Source organism: Triturus cristatus, chromosome 6, assembly GCF_964204655.1.
Source record: "Triturus cristatus chromosome 6, aTriCri1.1, whole genome shotgun sequence".
NCBI classification, from domain to species: domain Eukaryota; kingdom Metazoa; phylum Chordata; class Amphibia; order Caudata; family Salamandridae; genus Triturus; species Triturus cristatus.
This window is the reverse complement of record NC_140589.1, coordinates 1,113,921,145-1,113,935,216: the sequence shown is the minus strand read 5'-3', so window position 1 is coordinate 1,113,935,216 and position 14,072 is coordinate 1,113,921,145. Positions and strand designations below refer to the sequence as shown.

General features: G+C 47.0%; 1 protein-coding gene across 1 annotated transcript in view; it reads right to left on the bottom strand.

Annotated features, from left to right (window-relative positions):
* The window catches only part of DACT2 (dishevelled binding antagonist of beta catenin 2), a 73,322-nt gene that overhangs the window by 40,500 nt on the left and 18,750 nt on the right, over window positions 1-14,072 (bottom strand). Inside the window, exon 2 of the mRNA XM_085611973.1 lies at window positions 3,633-3,765. Coding sequence (XP_085468099.1) covers window positions 3,633-3,765 — 133 coding nt within the window. The remainder of the gene's footprint in view (window positions 1-3,632; window positions 3,766-14,072) is intronic.

Here is a 14,072-nt window from a genome sequence, read left to right as displayed (position 1 = left end):
ACAGTAACAGGTGCAGTTAGAGGAGAAACTCAATCTTATGCAACGCCCCAGAAAAAATAGATAACCACTGCCATACACAGAAACACAGAAATAAACCCAAGAACACATCCACAAGCACAGAGACACACTTGGAACAAACATGCTGCCAAAGATAGTACAATAAAACACACTAGCATTTCTACACACAAACAGGCATCTACACAGAGCCAAGAGACCCAACTAAAGGGTAAGCAGGGACACGCACATTACATACACACATCCCACACCGCAAGGGGGAACAAGCCAAAATTATCAGTGCAATGGTAAATGTACAGCTATACAAGCACACAGCGAAATAAATGGAGAGATAGATTTGGGAATATATTCACACTCACCCTCACATTCACACAGAAGTACAACAGACACAAGTTCAGCTTAAATGCACGCAACCGTACCATTAACAACAGCTACATTTGGGAGCACACCTAAAACGTGACAAGCACTCGCATGCATACACAGAGACACACGTACACACGCATCCATGCAAAGATAGCTAGACCTGAGAATAGATTGGCATATTTGTACACAGAGAGACACACACCACACACACAGATAGCCAGGCCTGCAAGTCTGTGCGCAAATACCAAGATATGTCAGCACTCGCACACGCAGAGGCACGCACACAAACTGCTCACATTAAATATTGCACATAGACTTACATGGGAACAATTCACTTCAGTTCCCAAAAAGCCTACGCAAGCCTTCACACAGACATGCAATTCACCACACACAGAACACTTAACAGGCAATGTCGGGGAGACAACCATGCACACTCACAAGTGCAATGCCATCCTATCAGATTGTCCCATCTCAGGAACAGCCCAGTAGATAAATATGTACAGGCACATACCTATAGATACACATACATATAATCTGAATACAGACATACGTCTATTGATTCAAGTGTGCACAGGCATGTAATGTAAGTGCACATGTAGATTCATGCACACCAATACCTACACACGCACACAAGCACACAGGCATAAACACATCTGTATCCAAGTTTGTGCGCAAACACTTTTAAGTAACCATGCACTTCCGGAAGATGCACGGGAACAATCAGATCAAGCACACAGGCTTCAGATACATATGGGCATGCACGTTACTTTAAACACACATGTAAACCACCCCTCCCGCACACAAATACATTGATTACACAATCAAGTACGCAGAAATACACATGCACATAAAACACAGGTGCAAACACACACACACACACGTAAAGACATATAACCATTGTAAATGTAAAGATATAAAGCTATAAACCTGCATGTACGCAGCCCTTCTTTAGACACAAGCATACATACTGTACACGCACATGTGCTATGCATCCATGAACAGCCAGTGATTCTGCACAGCAGCACTCTGAAAAGATTGTGCAGATAGCAGAGTCTGGAGAGACCGCACGCACCTTGAGTAACCACACACTCCTCATGTTGGGCAGTAGAGACTGCAAGTGGGACAGAGAGACCATACGTGAGGCAGGAGAGGGCACAGCCTCAATACAGTCCGCACAATCCACCAGTTGGCAGAAGAGAGTGCGAATTTGTGTTATCCGAGTGCCAACGATTACAGTAAGAGAGACCACGGGTAGTTTAGGAGGAACACTTTCAAACAATGGGGAGGCGCTATCTTCAGAGCCAATACAAATAAATAAATAAAATGCGATGCGGGAGAGAGCTACAGGCAGGAAAAAAGATATTTGCAATGCAATAGGTCTTGCATTTAAATGCGAGACCTATGCCGGTATTGCCTGCGCATGGCGCACTCAATGTAAGCAGAGCACGTCGTGCCTACAGGAGAAACTCATTACAGTAAATAGTGCTCAGAGACTAAAGAAGAGGGACCATGTAACATCCGAGGTAAAAGGGCCAGTCGCCAAGGGTGGTATCAAATGGCGACAGTGCGGTAACAAGGCGGGACTAACAAGTCTCATTATCAATCGGAAGCCCGCATTTACCAAGGACAATGACACCAGCCAATGAAAAGTAGGGGCAGAGAGTAGGCGAGGCTTACACACCCTAATCTACTACTGCATGCCTCGCAGAGCGAGCAGCGCAGGCGCGCTGCAAGGCTAGGCTCAACCTAAAAATTAGGAAGATGCAAAGTTTGAAACAATAAAGCGAGGCTTAGATGGGTATTAGGAAGGTTATTGCTACGGACACAGGCAACTGCATTTGCTCCAGACAACATGGGATGGAAGTCAGTTTCAGGAAATATACCTAATTTCTTAACCATTAAACCTGACATTGTTTATGTACCTACATGAAAAGTAGTAGAGAAGTTTAACTCATGTCAATAATCTCTGGATTAATCTTTTCTCAGAAAAGTAAAAATTAATGAAGTCATGAATGTGCAAACCGTTCAGGCTTAAAAATGTTTCTTCATTGAGAGGTACGTTATTCAGATATATTTAACTAGATACAGTAACAAACTTTTTCTCCTTGCACTGATGCATATTACTAATCTATGTTTAGTTCTATTCCCTTCAATGTTTGTATTGAGGTAGAGCCAATAATCACAATAAGTCTTGTGTGTGAAATGTATTGGCTTTGTCTATGCTTGTTTGAGTGAGAGGAAGCTGGAGTGTTGGTGGGCACGTGGGCATTGGGGAAGAGGATGGATTGCTTTCACTAAAGATAGGAGGGTAGGATTGAGAAGGGGGTAAGTGATACAGAGGGAGGAGAGAGCCCCCATATGCACCCAAATACAAGGTCTGAAGTCAGTGGTGGAAGGACATGTGCCATCCAATCAAAACACGTTGAGACCAAAAGGCTCCTTTCAGTGGGCCAAACTCATGAATAGGGAGTAAAGTCATTGAATCGGGAGCAGAGAAGTAAGAGAGACAAGAAAGATATACTCTCAGAGTAAGGGGTTCACCTAAAGCCCACTTTATATATTGTTGTGCTCATGGTCGGTCTTTGACAATTGATAGCTAAAGCAGCAGGAAAGACCTAAAAAGGTTGGTAACTGAATGAATCATGGCAATTTGCAAATTTGTACTTACGACATAAGCATCAGAAAACAGAAGTATAATACGTATCTGGACTAACACATTTATGTATGATGATTATTTGGAGAATTCTTAAAAGCAGCTACCTTCGAGGTGAGGACATTGTGGCAGACAATATCGGATCTGCTGAACCACAGAAATGTGTTATGTGTCTGTGACAATGGCAGAACTCCATTATAAGAAGACAGAGGATTCTTTTGGGAAAAGAAAATGCAACTCACGACATTTCATGTACTTAGCAGAGGAGTAAGTACTGTGCAAGCATCAGCTAACTGATTGTAGGCAGATTGGAAACTGACGTACTCAAGAATTTTTTTTTTTTAATAAAGGGTTCAATTTAGCTCCTCATTGTCTTTACCAAATGTTCCCAACACAATATTTATAACCTGAGGGACCTGCATTAGACTTAAAGTACACACCCACATGTATGGTACGCTCCTTTGTACCTGGCAGGATCTCAGATGTAACTTGTCGTGCTGCTTTACTCAAAGTACCTTCAAATGGTATACAATGTGGCTGAGATCCCTCAGCAACACTAGCGTTTTCCAACAAGATATATGGATTTTTTGGAGAGCATTACCCGAGCTCGGTCTGCTGTCGCTGTCGATGTGTTCGCTGGATGCCTTGTTGACATCTAACTTCAGTTCACTGATTTGCTGATCCAGCTGGTCAAGATGGTATTTCAGACCGACATCTTGTCTCCTTAAACGCGACTAATGATCAGGGGAGAGGAGATGAAGAAGGACAATTATTAGCTACACAACGAGTAACAATACATCGCTACACAACTGCACATTTGTACTGAAAACCATTTTGGTTACAACATACCATCCACCACAACCAACCATGTACTTGCACTTAAATGTGAGTTAAGTGTAGGAAAGCCCTGATCCTGTGGGCTACAGCGGCCAGCCATCCCATCTCTGCTGAGCGCTTTATCTTCTCCCAATCTTCTCCACTCTCTTACCCTTTCAGTGTTATAAGGCCACACTTAGTAAGCTTCACTGCCTTATAAGTCACTACAATTGCCAATTAATGATCAGTGATTCTACGTCACATTGGATGTACAAGGTGGAAATGGCATATTACAAAGAGTACATTGTCATGTCTATCAGGCCAAGTAACGACAGACACCGTGGTCTGGGTACAGGATCTTTATTCACACGTCTTCTCTCTTCTTTCACTTTTCCCTGACTGCCCGCCGTCCCATCTAGCTCCTCTCTTTCCTCTCCACCCCTCTACTCCGCCCCTCGGACCACTAGACTGTCCTACGACTGTACATCTCCCCCTTTGTTAACAGAACAAAGTAACACTGTGTTACATCTCTTCAATTAACCTTTTGGGCCGTTGAATTGTTTGTCGGGGTCTGAGAGACCGACTTTCTGCCTCACCTCTCGGGGTGCCCCGTTCTCCCCTTTCCAGGCTTGTGGCACCCTCGGCTCGTTCCTCAATCTGCTCAGTCCTCGGTGTCACTGCTTGGGACCCAAAGGCTTCCTGTAGGGCAGGACTACATTTGTGAAAGTGCGACACATTGCGGGTGATGCGCCTGTTGTCTGATTCTGCGGTCAGCATGGTGCCCTTTTGTCGGATGACGGTCAGGGGTTCCGCCCTGAACCTGCTGTCAGTCTTTCTGCTCTGCTCCTGCTTGACTATCACACAGTCCCCTTTCCGAAGTGAGAGTGACCGTGCACGTCTCCTGCCGTCAGCATACGCTTTCATACTGTCTTTGCGGGCTCTGTCTGCGACCCTTACTTCCTGATGTATGCGGTTGGGTGATACTGGTCGAAGGGCCCCTTCCCAGGTAGGTATCCTTGTCTGAGCAGGACGTCCTAACATGAGCGTCGCAGGACATTTGCCCGTGGTGGCATGGGGCGTCGTCCGGTATGACCGGAGTACGTCATTGAGGGCTGTTTGCAGATCTCTTTTGTCCAACGTGGCCTGTTGGAACATTTTCTTGAGAGTGGCCATGAACCTCTCGACCGTGCCATTGGCTTGTGGCCATAACGGGGTTATCCGCCGGTGTCGAATATCCATGAGTCTCATGAACTCCCCAAACTCCTGACTGTTGAAAGGTGGGCCATTGTCCGTTTTCAGTTCTGTAGGCACACCCCAGGCTGCAAAGACTTCATCTAGCACTGGAATGGTCACGGCTGCGCTGGTAGACGACACAAACTGAGCAATGGGGAAACGCGAGTATTCATCAATCACCACTAGAACATACTTGCCCGATTGCATGGGGCCATAGAAGTCCATAGCTAGCTCGCGCCACACACCCGACGGTAGTGGCGTCATCTGGAGTGGGGCCGGAGGGTCTCCCTGCCCCACCACCTGGCACTGCGGACAGTCTTTCAGGGTGAGTTCCACCATCCTGTCGAGAGAGGGGAACCAGACACGCTCACGAAGGGCTCTCTTGGTCGCAACTACCCCTCGGTGGCGTTCATGCGCCAAGTTGATGACTCCTTGGCGCAGTAGACTGGGAATGACAATGCGGTGGTCTCGCAGTAGCAGACCCTCTGAGGTGACAGACAGCTCCTCGCTCACGTTCCTGAACGCCTGCAGTTCTTGCCTCGTCACCGGATCACTCCCTTCCTCGGTATCTTCGTGCCGCCATCGGTGTGCCTGAACCTTGCGAATCACTCTCTGTAATGTCTCATCTTGCGAGGTGGCTTGTTGGATGACATCCAGGGGGACAGCCGGTGGCCGCGCCTGGTCCACCACAAAGTGAACATATTCCTCAGCAACCGACGGTCTGGAGGATTGGGATGGCTCCGGGTGACGCGACATGTAGTCAGCAGGGTTGGCTGACTTTCCTGGCTTGTGTACAATGGTGTATGTGTACTCCTGCAACCGAAGTCCCCATCGTTCGATGCGAGGCGGCGTTTTGGAGCGTGGATTGCCAAAGATGGTGACTAGCGCTTGGTGGTCCGTCACTAAGGTGAAATGCTTCCCATATATGAACACGTGGAAGTGTTCACAGGCCCATACGACCACGAGGCTTTCCTTCTCAGGTTGTGAGTATGCTTTTTCTGTGTCGGAGAGACTCCGGCTGGCGTGGGCCACTATGTGGCGTTGATCAGTGTCATCGTCGTATTGGGCTAGGATGGCACCCAGACCGACCGTGCTAGCATCTACTGTGATTTCAGTCTTGCGGCTAGGGTTGAAATAGGCTAGGCTCTCGGCTGCTCCGACCGCATGTTTAATCTCTTGGAAGGCTTGCTCGCACTCAGAGGTCCATTCGAATTTCTGCCCTTGTTTGGTCAGGGTTCGGAGTGGGTGACTTAGTGTGGCATAGTCTTTGATGTACCTTGAGCAGTAGCTCGCCATGCCCAGGAAGGATCTCACATCGCTGACATCCCGCGGGCTTTTGGTGTCGTTTAGCGTGCTCACTTTGTCCGGGTCAGGCTTCATCCCAACCCCTGAAAAGATGTGCCCGAAGAATTTCAGCTTCGATTGATGCAGTTCACATTTCTCTTTGTTGAGTGTTAGGTTCGCCTCTAGGAGGGCGTGACAGACTCGATCTAAGGCCGTGTCATGGTCTTGGACATTTGCCCCATACACTAGGATGTCGTCACTGTAGTTCAGTGTGTTGGGGATATGGTGAATGGTTTGCCGAATCGCTTCTTGGAATATTTCAGCGGCCGAGGAAATTCCAAAGTTCAACCTCTTGTATCTGTATAACCCCAGGTGCGTCGCAAAGGTTGTAATATACCGAGAGCTGTCATGGAGTTCCAACTGGTGGTACCCTTTATTGAGGTCCAGCTTGGAGAATACTCGAGCACCATTCAGCGCGGCTATCATGTCACTTAAGTGTGGGCCTGGGTGACGCTCTCTTTCGATAGCGGTATTGGGCATCCGCATGTCCACACACAGCCGTACCTTCCCCGGAGTCCCTTTCTTTGGGACGATCACTACGGGCGACACCCATGGCGTGGGACCCTCCGTACGTTCAATGATGTCAGCTTGCAGGAGGTCTTGCAGTTCATCCTCCACGGCTTGCTGAAGATGGAATGGCACCTTCCGGGGGTGCTGGGCGACTGGCCGGACCTGTTCATTGATGTGGAGACGTATCTGGTTTCTGTTCATTTTCCCCAGTCCCATGAACAGTTTTGGGAACTTGTGGACAATATCACTGTCATTGCTGACGCGGTATAGGACTTCCACTAGCCGGAGACGTTCGGCCGTCGGCAGACTAAGGAGGCAGTCGGCCTCCGGTCCTTCTATGACGTGTATCAAGGCAGGGACAGATGTTGTTTTGTGTCGTAGTGTGGTTGAGAACTTCCCGAGGCACGGAAGTGGCTTCCTGGACATCCAGGTGTAGACACGGACGTGCACGGGGCTCAGTCGAGGACGGGGATGCATCTTATTGTATTCAGTCACTGGGAGGTAGATTAGTGATGCCCCACTGTCCATTACGAACTTTGTGTTGTGTTCACCGACGCTGATGTCCAGTCGGGGATATTTCTTGAGCTGATCTGGGTCAGCGATCATGTTTGCATACTCCACCGAGTAGTCTCGTTCCTCGGATGTCGATCTGGAATCCCGCGATGGTGACTTCCTCGACCATCGCGATGTCCGCGACTCCCCGCTGGACTGCGAAGACCTTGACGACGACCTTGGGCGGTCACGCACCGCTCGTGCGTGGTGCCGGTGGGAGTCGCCTCGCGACGACTCGGGTCTATCCTTTTCCTTCTCGCGGCGATACTCTCCGCACATGGCCTCAAAGTGGTTGCTTCGGCTACACTTGCGACATTGCTGTCCCATGGCTGGACATGCTCCGGTGTGTGGGAAATCATACTCGCATCTATAGCATCTTCGTGCTGGTGTCTTTCGCACGGGGTCATGGCGCTTGCTTCTCCTCCCTGAGTCTGGCCGTCGACGTCCCGAATGGCGGCGGCACGATGGCGGCCGGGTGTGACGTCTGTGCTCTCGGGACCCTCGGCGGGGCCGGCTGGTTCGCACCTGGCATATCTGTCCTCTGCGTTCTGTACTCCCTGCTTCGATGGTCTTGGCCTGTTCTTCGACTTGATCATGCACCCTCGTCATTTCTTCGATCTCGTCGAGGGTGTGACTTTTCTTCAATAACTTCCTCCGAAGGGTCTCGGACAGGCAGCCATCAATGACGCGCAGTCGTATGGCATCATCCGTCGAGAACGCTTCAAAATTGCAATGTCGCGCCAGTCTGCGCAGTCGTGTTATGTAGGTATTCATCCTCTCATCTTTTTCTTGGCGCACCCGCTGGAACACATACCTTTCGTAGTCCACATTTTTCTTATGCAGGAATTTCTTGTCGAGGGCCTCCCGTACCTTGGCGTATGTCCCTGCATCCGCAGCCGGGAGTTCCTTGATCATTTTGCTGATGTCTTTTCCCGCTAGGTTGCGAAGCGCGATTATTTGGTCTTCATCGCCAGTTACTTTGGAGCCTTTGATGTAGTCTTCAAAGTCTTCAATCCACTCCTTCCAGCGGGGGCCCATGCTGCTCCCGACCACCAGCGCTAGAGGCTCTGGAGGACGAAGGTGAGACAGTCCCATCACGATGGGCTTCACCTCTTGGCGTGCAGGCGACCCTTGGTTCGACATCTTGTGTGGTACGAGTTTGTGGGGTCTCTACAGCTTGCTGGTGCTTATGCTTCTCTTCTTGCTCGCTTGCTCTAGCTCGTGCTTTTTTTTGTTGTTGCCTGACTCCAAGATGGCCGCCAACCTGTTTTCAAAGCACTGTCCTATGGTGGCCGCCTGGTTTAAAGATGGCCGCCGGGCTGGTTCTACACGCGGTGCTTGTCACGAGGCTGACTCATCCCTCGGATTCCTTCCCTTGCAGATCGCGCTGCTGGCAGCTTCACTCACTCGCTCCCTGGGCCTTCCTCATTCCAGGTGAGCACGCGCAGTTGCTGTCGCTCCCTTGTTTGCACACACGCGAGGCTCTGGCTTCACGCTGGGGCTCACCTTTGTACGGCGGATTTTCTTCACTCCAGTCAGCGCTGCTCTCTGACACACGCAGCAGGGGTCAGGCTCATGGCTGGGCTCTCACTTTTGTCCCGCTCTCACAGGGCCTTTGATCCCGCACAGGTTCCGGTCGCGCTCCGGAAGGGCCGCTTTCAGGCGTCTCCTCTTGCGCCTCGGCCAGGGTGCAGACCACGGTCTTCTCCGGGTTCAGGGGAGCATCACATGCATCCCACTCTCGTCGCCAGCTGTCATGTCTATCAGGCCAAGTAACGACAGACACCGTGGTCTGGGTATAGGATCTTTATTCACACGTCTTCTCTCTTCTTTCACTTTTCCCTGACTGCCCGCCATCCCATCTAGCTCCTCCCTTTCCTCTCCACCCCTCTACTCCACCCCTCGGACCACTAGACTGTCCTACGACTGTACACATCTATTGAAAAGAGTTATTGATATTGCAAACGTAGCCGACCTGAGTGTAAGATGTAAGGGAACCAAAGAACACATTATCAACTGCCAAATATACTATGTATATAATAAAAGGAACACAGCAAAAATGGTTCAGCTTTTAACCAACGTATCTCTCTTTAAAACAATGAAAAAATGAACTATTCCAAGTTTAAAAACAATACTTTTCTGCTCATTTAACGTCTTCCAAAGAAAATGTTATGCTGAGCGGTAAAGAAGATGGACTAGCCAGCCCCTTACAAAATGCACAGCACTTAAGCTGTAACTAAAGAACACTGGAGCTGGTAAAGTGATCAGACATGACGCCAAGACAGAAGCAGATATAATAGATCAAACCACAATGCACAATATCATACCCACAAGGCCATTGTGAACGTAGGAGAACCAGCAATCGTGAACATGAGGCTGGGGTAGATCTTGTAACAAATTTGGGTCATCTGTGCCCAGGTTCCACATAGTAGCGCCCTCTGTTTTGGGCTAATTTGCCACACTCCAAACGGTGCCAAAAGGTCTGAGGAAATATTGCTCCAAATAAAAGCTTTGCAACATGACCAGAGGAAACTTGCTCTGTGGGATATCAAGAGTTGCACTATTTTGATCCCAATCTGTGCCACTGGATATAAATTAATCTAATACCATCCCAGTGTCTCGATACTGCTGCTAAAGTTTCATGGTTTAGGATAGCAGGAGACCGAATTGTAGCTTATGTGTAAACTGATCTCATGCATGCAGGCACGATCGAGCCGTTTCCGACCACAGAAAGGCTTTTACATATGTACAAATGCCAAATTATGATTCAGTAACTTGTTACAGAATTGCAATTTGTTTTAGTGAGTAGGTATTTGGAAAGGCCGTGTTTAGGGCATCCCTTCCAAATACCAAATGTCATTGCTATGTATGAATGTTTTGCCACCCAATTGCGGTCACAAAACATTCATTTGTTACTGACTACTAAAAGATAATGGTAACCATTTTCAAATGGGAAGGGGCCCCCTCCCCTTCCCCTTTGAGAATGTAAAAAAACTAATTTTGAGAGCAAGCAGTGGTCCTAAGGACCACTGCATAGTCTTAAAAAAATAAAACTTCAAAGTTTCATTCTTCCTTTTTCAAAACATCCCGTTTTTCTTTACGGAAAATAGGTTGCATTTAAAAAATCATAAACTTTGCTTTATTAACCAGCAGTCACAGACATGCTGGTCTGCTGACCTCAGCAAGCCACCATCCCTGTGATTCTTAATGGGTCACAAATTGCGACCCACCTCATTAATATTCATGTTGAAGGCCAATTTTCGACTCATTAGTAATTGCTAAATGAAACTCATCGGGTTTCATACATTAAGAATTGGGATTTCCTAATTGCGATTCGCAAAGATTCTCAATTAGGAAACCCTAATCCCTACAATTGGCACATATGGCCAAATGTTCCTTACAGGTTTGTGAATGTCGTCAGTATACTTGCCTCATGTCAATCGCCCAAGCATTTAGTGAATGAAGATATTGTATTGTTCTCTGCCCCTAACTTTCAAACATATTGACTTAATGATACCAACACCTCAATTCTGAACACATGGGTATAGCTCCCTATGTTAAAAGGATACAACAAAAATAGGACCGTGCATTGTCTTTGCTAATATATCTGTGATATGGTAATCCCAGCCTGAATGTGAACAGTTCAACACTGTCAATAGAGCTAAGGACAAGTGATTACACTTTTATAAATATTCAGTCTTATAATAGACTGCCACTGTTAGGCCAATTCAAATAAAATTGGTTTGTAACTAAATAACGAACTAGTATATGATGATAAGATATGAAATTCCATTAAAAAATGAAGGCAAGTAAATATATTTCATTAATGAATAATTATGTAAAGATTTATTTAAAGAATCCCACCTACAGTAAAATGCTTATTTTTATTTAGTTTGGATTTAAAAATTGCTAAACGTTATTTAATTAATTATAAATAATGAATTTTCACAACAAAAAACAAAAGTTACATTTATTTCTACATTTTCAAAAAAGTTTATTAAATAATACAATAAAATAATATTTATTTGTGATTCATTTATAATTTTTAACAATCAAGTAAACTGTATATCCATTTTTAAAAATTGAAATAAGTTTATTTTAACATACTTTTCTATGCAGCTTTATTTTAAGTCCTTGCCACCATTATTTTCTATTTGGAGGGTGTTACGGTTCCATTTGTTATCCATGTGTGGCGCTGGACTCACTCCAGGATCTGAGCTAGAGTACATTTAATTGTTTTGAGATCTTTTTGCCTTTAATAAGTAAAGGTATACGAGCCACTGAAAGCTCAAGTCAGACTCTAAACTGAAGCATGGCTCTAACTCAGCTCGAGGTCCTGCTGGAACCTCGAGCCCATAATGAGCCGAGCTTTCACATGGCTTCTACCTGTACCCTGAATGTGGCATTAGGGCCATAGCTGCTGACTTTGGACCAGGGAAACCCAATTCGAGTCTTGGAGCTGGCTCAACATCCTGTCAATCTGGGCAAATCAATTAATTTCCCCATCCCTATAAACAATGAATGATGGCCTTGTGTAACATAACTGGTGCTTATGTAAGGAACTCAAATACCTTTGTGTTGAGTTTGCGGTATATAGTAACTGCTGCAAGGTGTACAAAGAGATAAAAACAAAACTTTAACGTAAGGAATTTTACTCTATAATAATCTGGGCCACTACAGGGTTTACATGGAAATTGTCTTGCAGGTTAGTTCCCTAAAGGTTCAAGTTTAAAAATGACTCGATGCAGTGCTGTTATGTAACATATTAATGTTAAAGCTTCCAGATGCTAAAGAAATAAACTTTTTTTGAAACTTTTGAGGAGACTTTATCTTATTTTACATGATGTTTAGTCTATGATTTTCCTAGCAAACATTATCGGGTCTTTTACATTTTCTTAATGTTTCTGGGGGTGGTGGGGGGCAGCTGTAATCACAGCAAACCCTCACAAAGTTAAAAAAAAGTTTGGTAGTGTCCCTGCCCCCAATAGGGGCACCACCAGCAAGAAAATATAATCTATGAATGCCCTAGGGCATTATGGGGTAGCTCCTTGCAAAGCAGTTCATCATAAATGAGTAACTCCTGCCACTCGTTTTTTATTCTTTTTTTTGTGACTGCCTTGTGCTAACCTGGGACACCCACACTATTTTTTAATGTTGGAGGCAGCAGGAGGATCCCAAGGCCATGTGGCCCCAGTTGGCTCCCAGAAAAACACAATGGAGCTGATTTTGATGTTGTGCCGTAAGCCTACGACTGACAGTCAGATTCTTCTAGACCATGACGGAACCCCTCCGCCAGACTCGGTCGGTTTACAATCTGACCGACCGATTGCGATGTTCAAAGTTGAATTGCAAACCGCGCGGTCTTTCAGAATCGGTCCCGACCGGCTCGGCTCTTGGAGTATCCGTGTCAGTCGGAGCCGCATCGTAGAGCTGTACAGACAGCATTTCCGACAGAGCGATTACGATGTCGGTTTCCGCCATCCTTTCCGAGTTGGCCAGTTTGACATGAAAATGCTACCGGAAACTGAATTTGGGGGCCCCTATCAGGCCCCCCTTCATCTTGCAGCCTCTGGTTGGGGGCTGAGGGGGTACCCAAGGGACCACCCTATAATAACATGCACTGTGTGGCAAGCACCATGGGGTGCCTGTGCAAGGTGCAGGGTGTTCTTGAAAAGCCCCATTTCCACATAGGAGCCAGAACACGGGCTCCAATAGAAGTCAATGGGACTCCGACCGAACAGTGTTCGTTCGCATCGTAATTGGTCGGGCGGAACCACTGACTGCAAGTCGTCAGTTCCGATTCCGAGAAGGAGTCAGGCGGAAAGTTTCCGCACGACATCGTAAACAGCCCATATGTTGTATGCTGGCGGGAGCCAGCTCCATTTTACTCCCACAAGGACGGGAGCAACAATTTTCACTGCTCTGGTATGGCTGAGAGCAATGTTGTGCTCCCTGCCCATGAGAGTGCAGGCAGGACAAAGATTTCTATTCCCTCCCGCACTTTCCCAGGTAGAGAACTGCAGTGTCATGAAGTATGGGATCCCTGGAACACTTTGAGCAAGCTCGAGAGGATGGGTTCCCTGAAGCTGATCTTTGTGTGTGGGGGTCCCATGCATGCCCACTCTGCAAAACAATACACTAGCCTTAGGGATTCTTTAAGGATTTGGGAGGGAGGCTGGGTTCCCCCCTCCTTTCATTATAATGAAAGAACCCTTGGAGATAGTGGACCCTGGAGCCTCTTAGAGGCTTGGGGAAGAAGGATGTAAGCTCCCCTCCCCTATTTATGATAGGGTCCCCGGAGTTTCAATGAGGCTTGAGAGGAGGGCTGCATGGGTCCCTCCCAATCATATAAATACCAACTCAGCCAGATGGGGTTTCTGGATCCTCATAGAGGCTCATGGGGGGGGGGCACACCCCTCTCCCACAAAAACAAAGCACCGATCCCTGGGCCCTGGCCCGCCATGGGGGGGGGGGGGGTCATTTGTTTTGAAAAAAACATTTGTGGCTGCCATTTTTTTACATTACCCCCTTATATGGTAGATTATTTTTTTCAAAATATTTTCAGGACTGAGGAACAAGTCTTCGA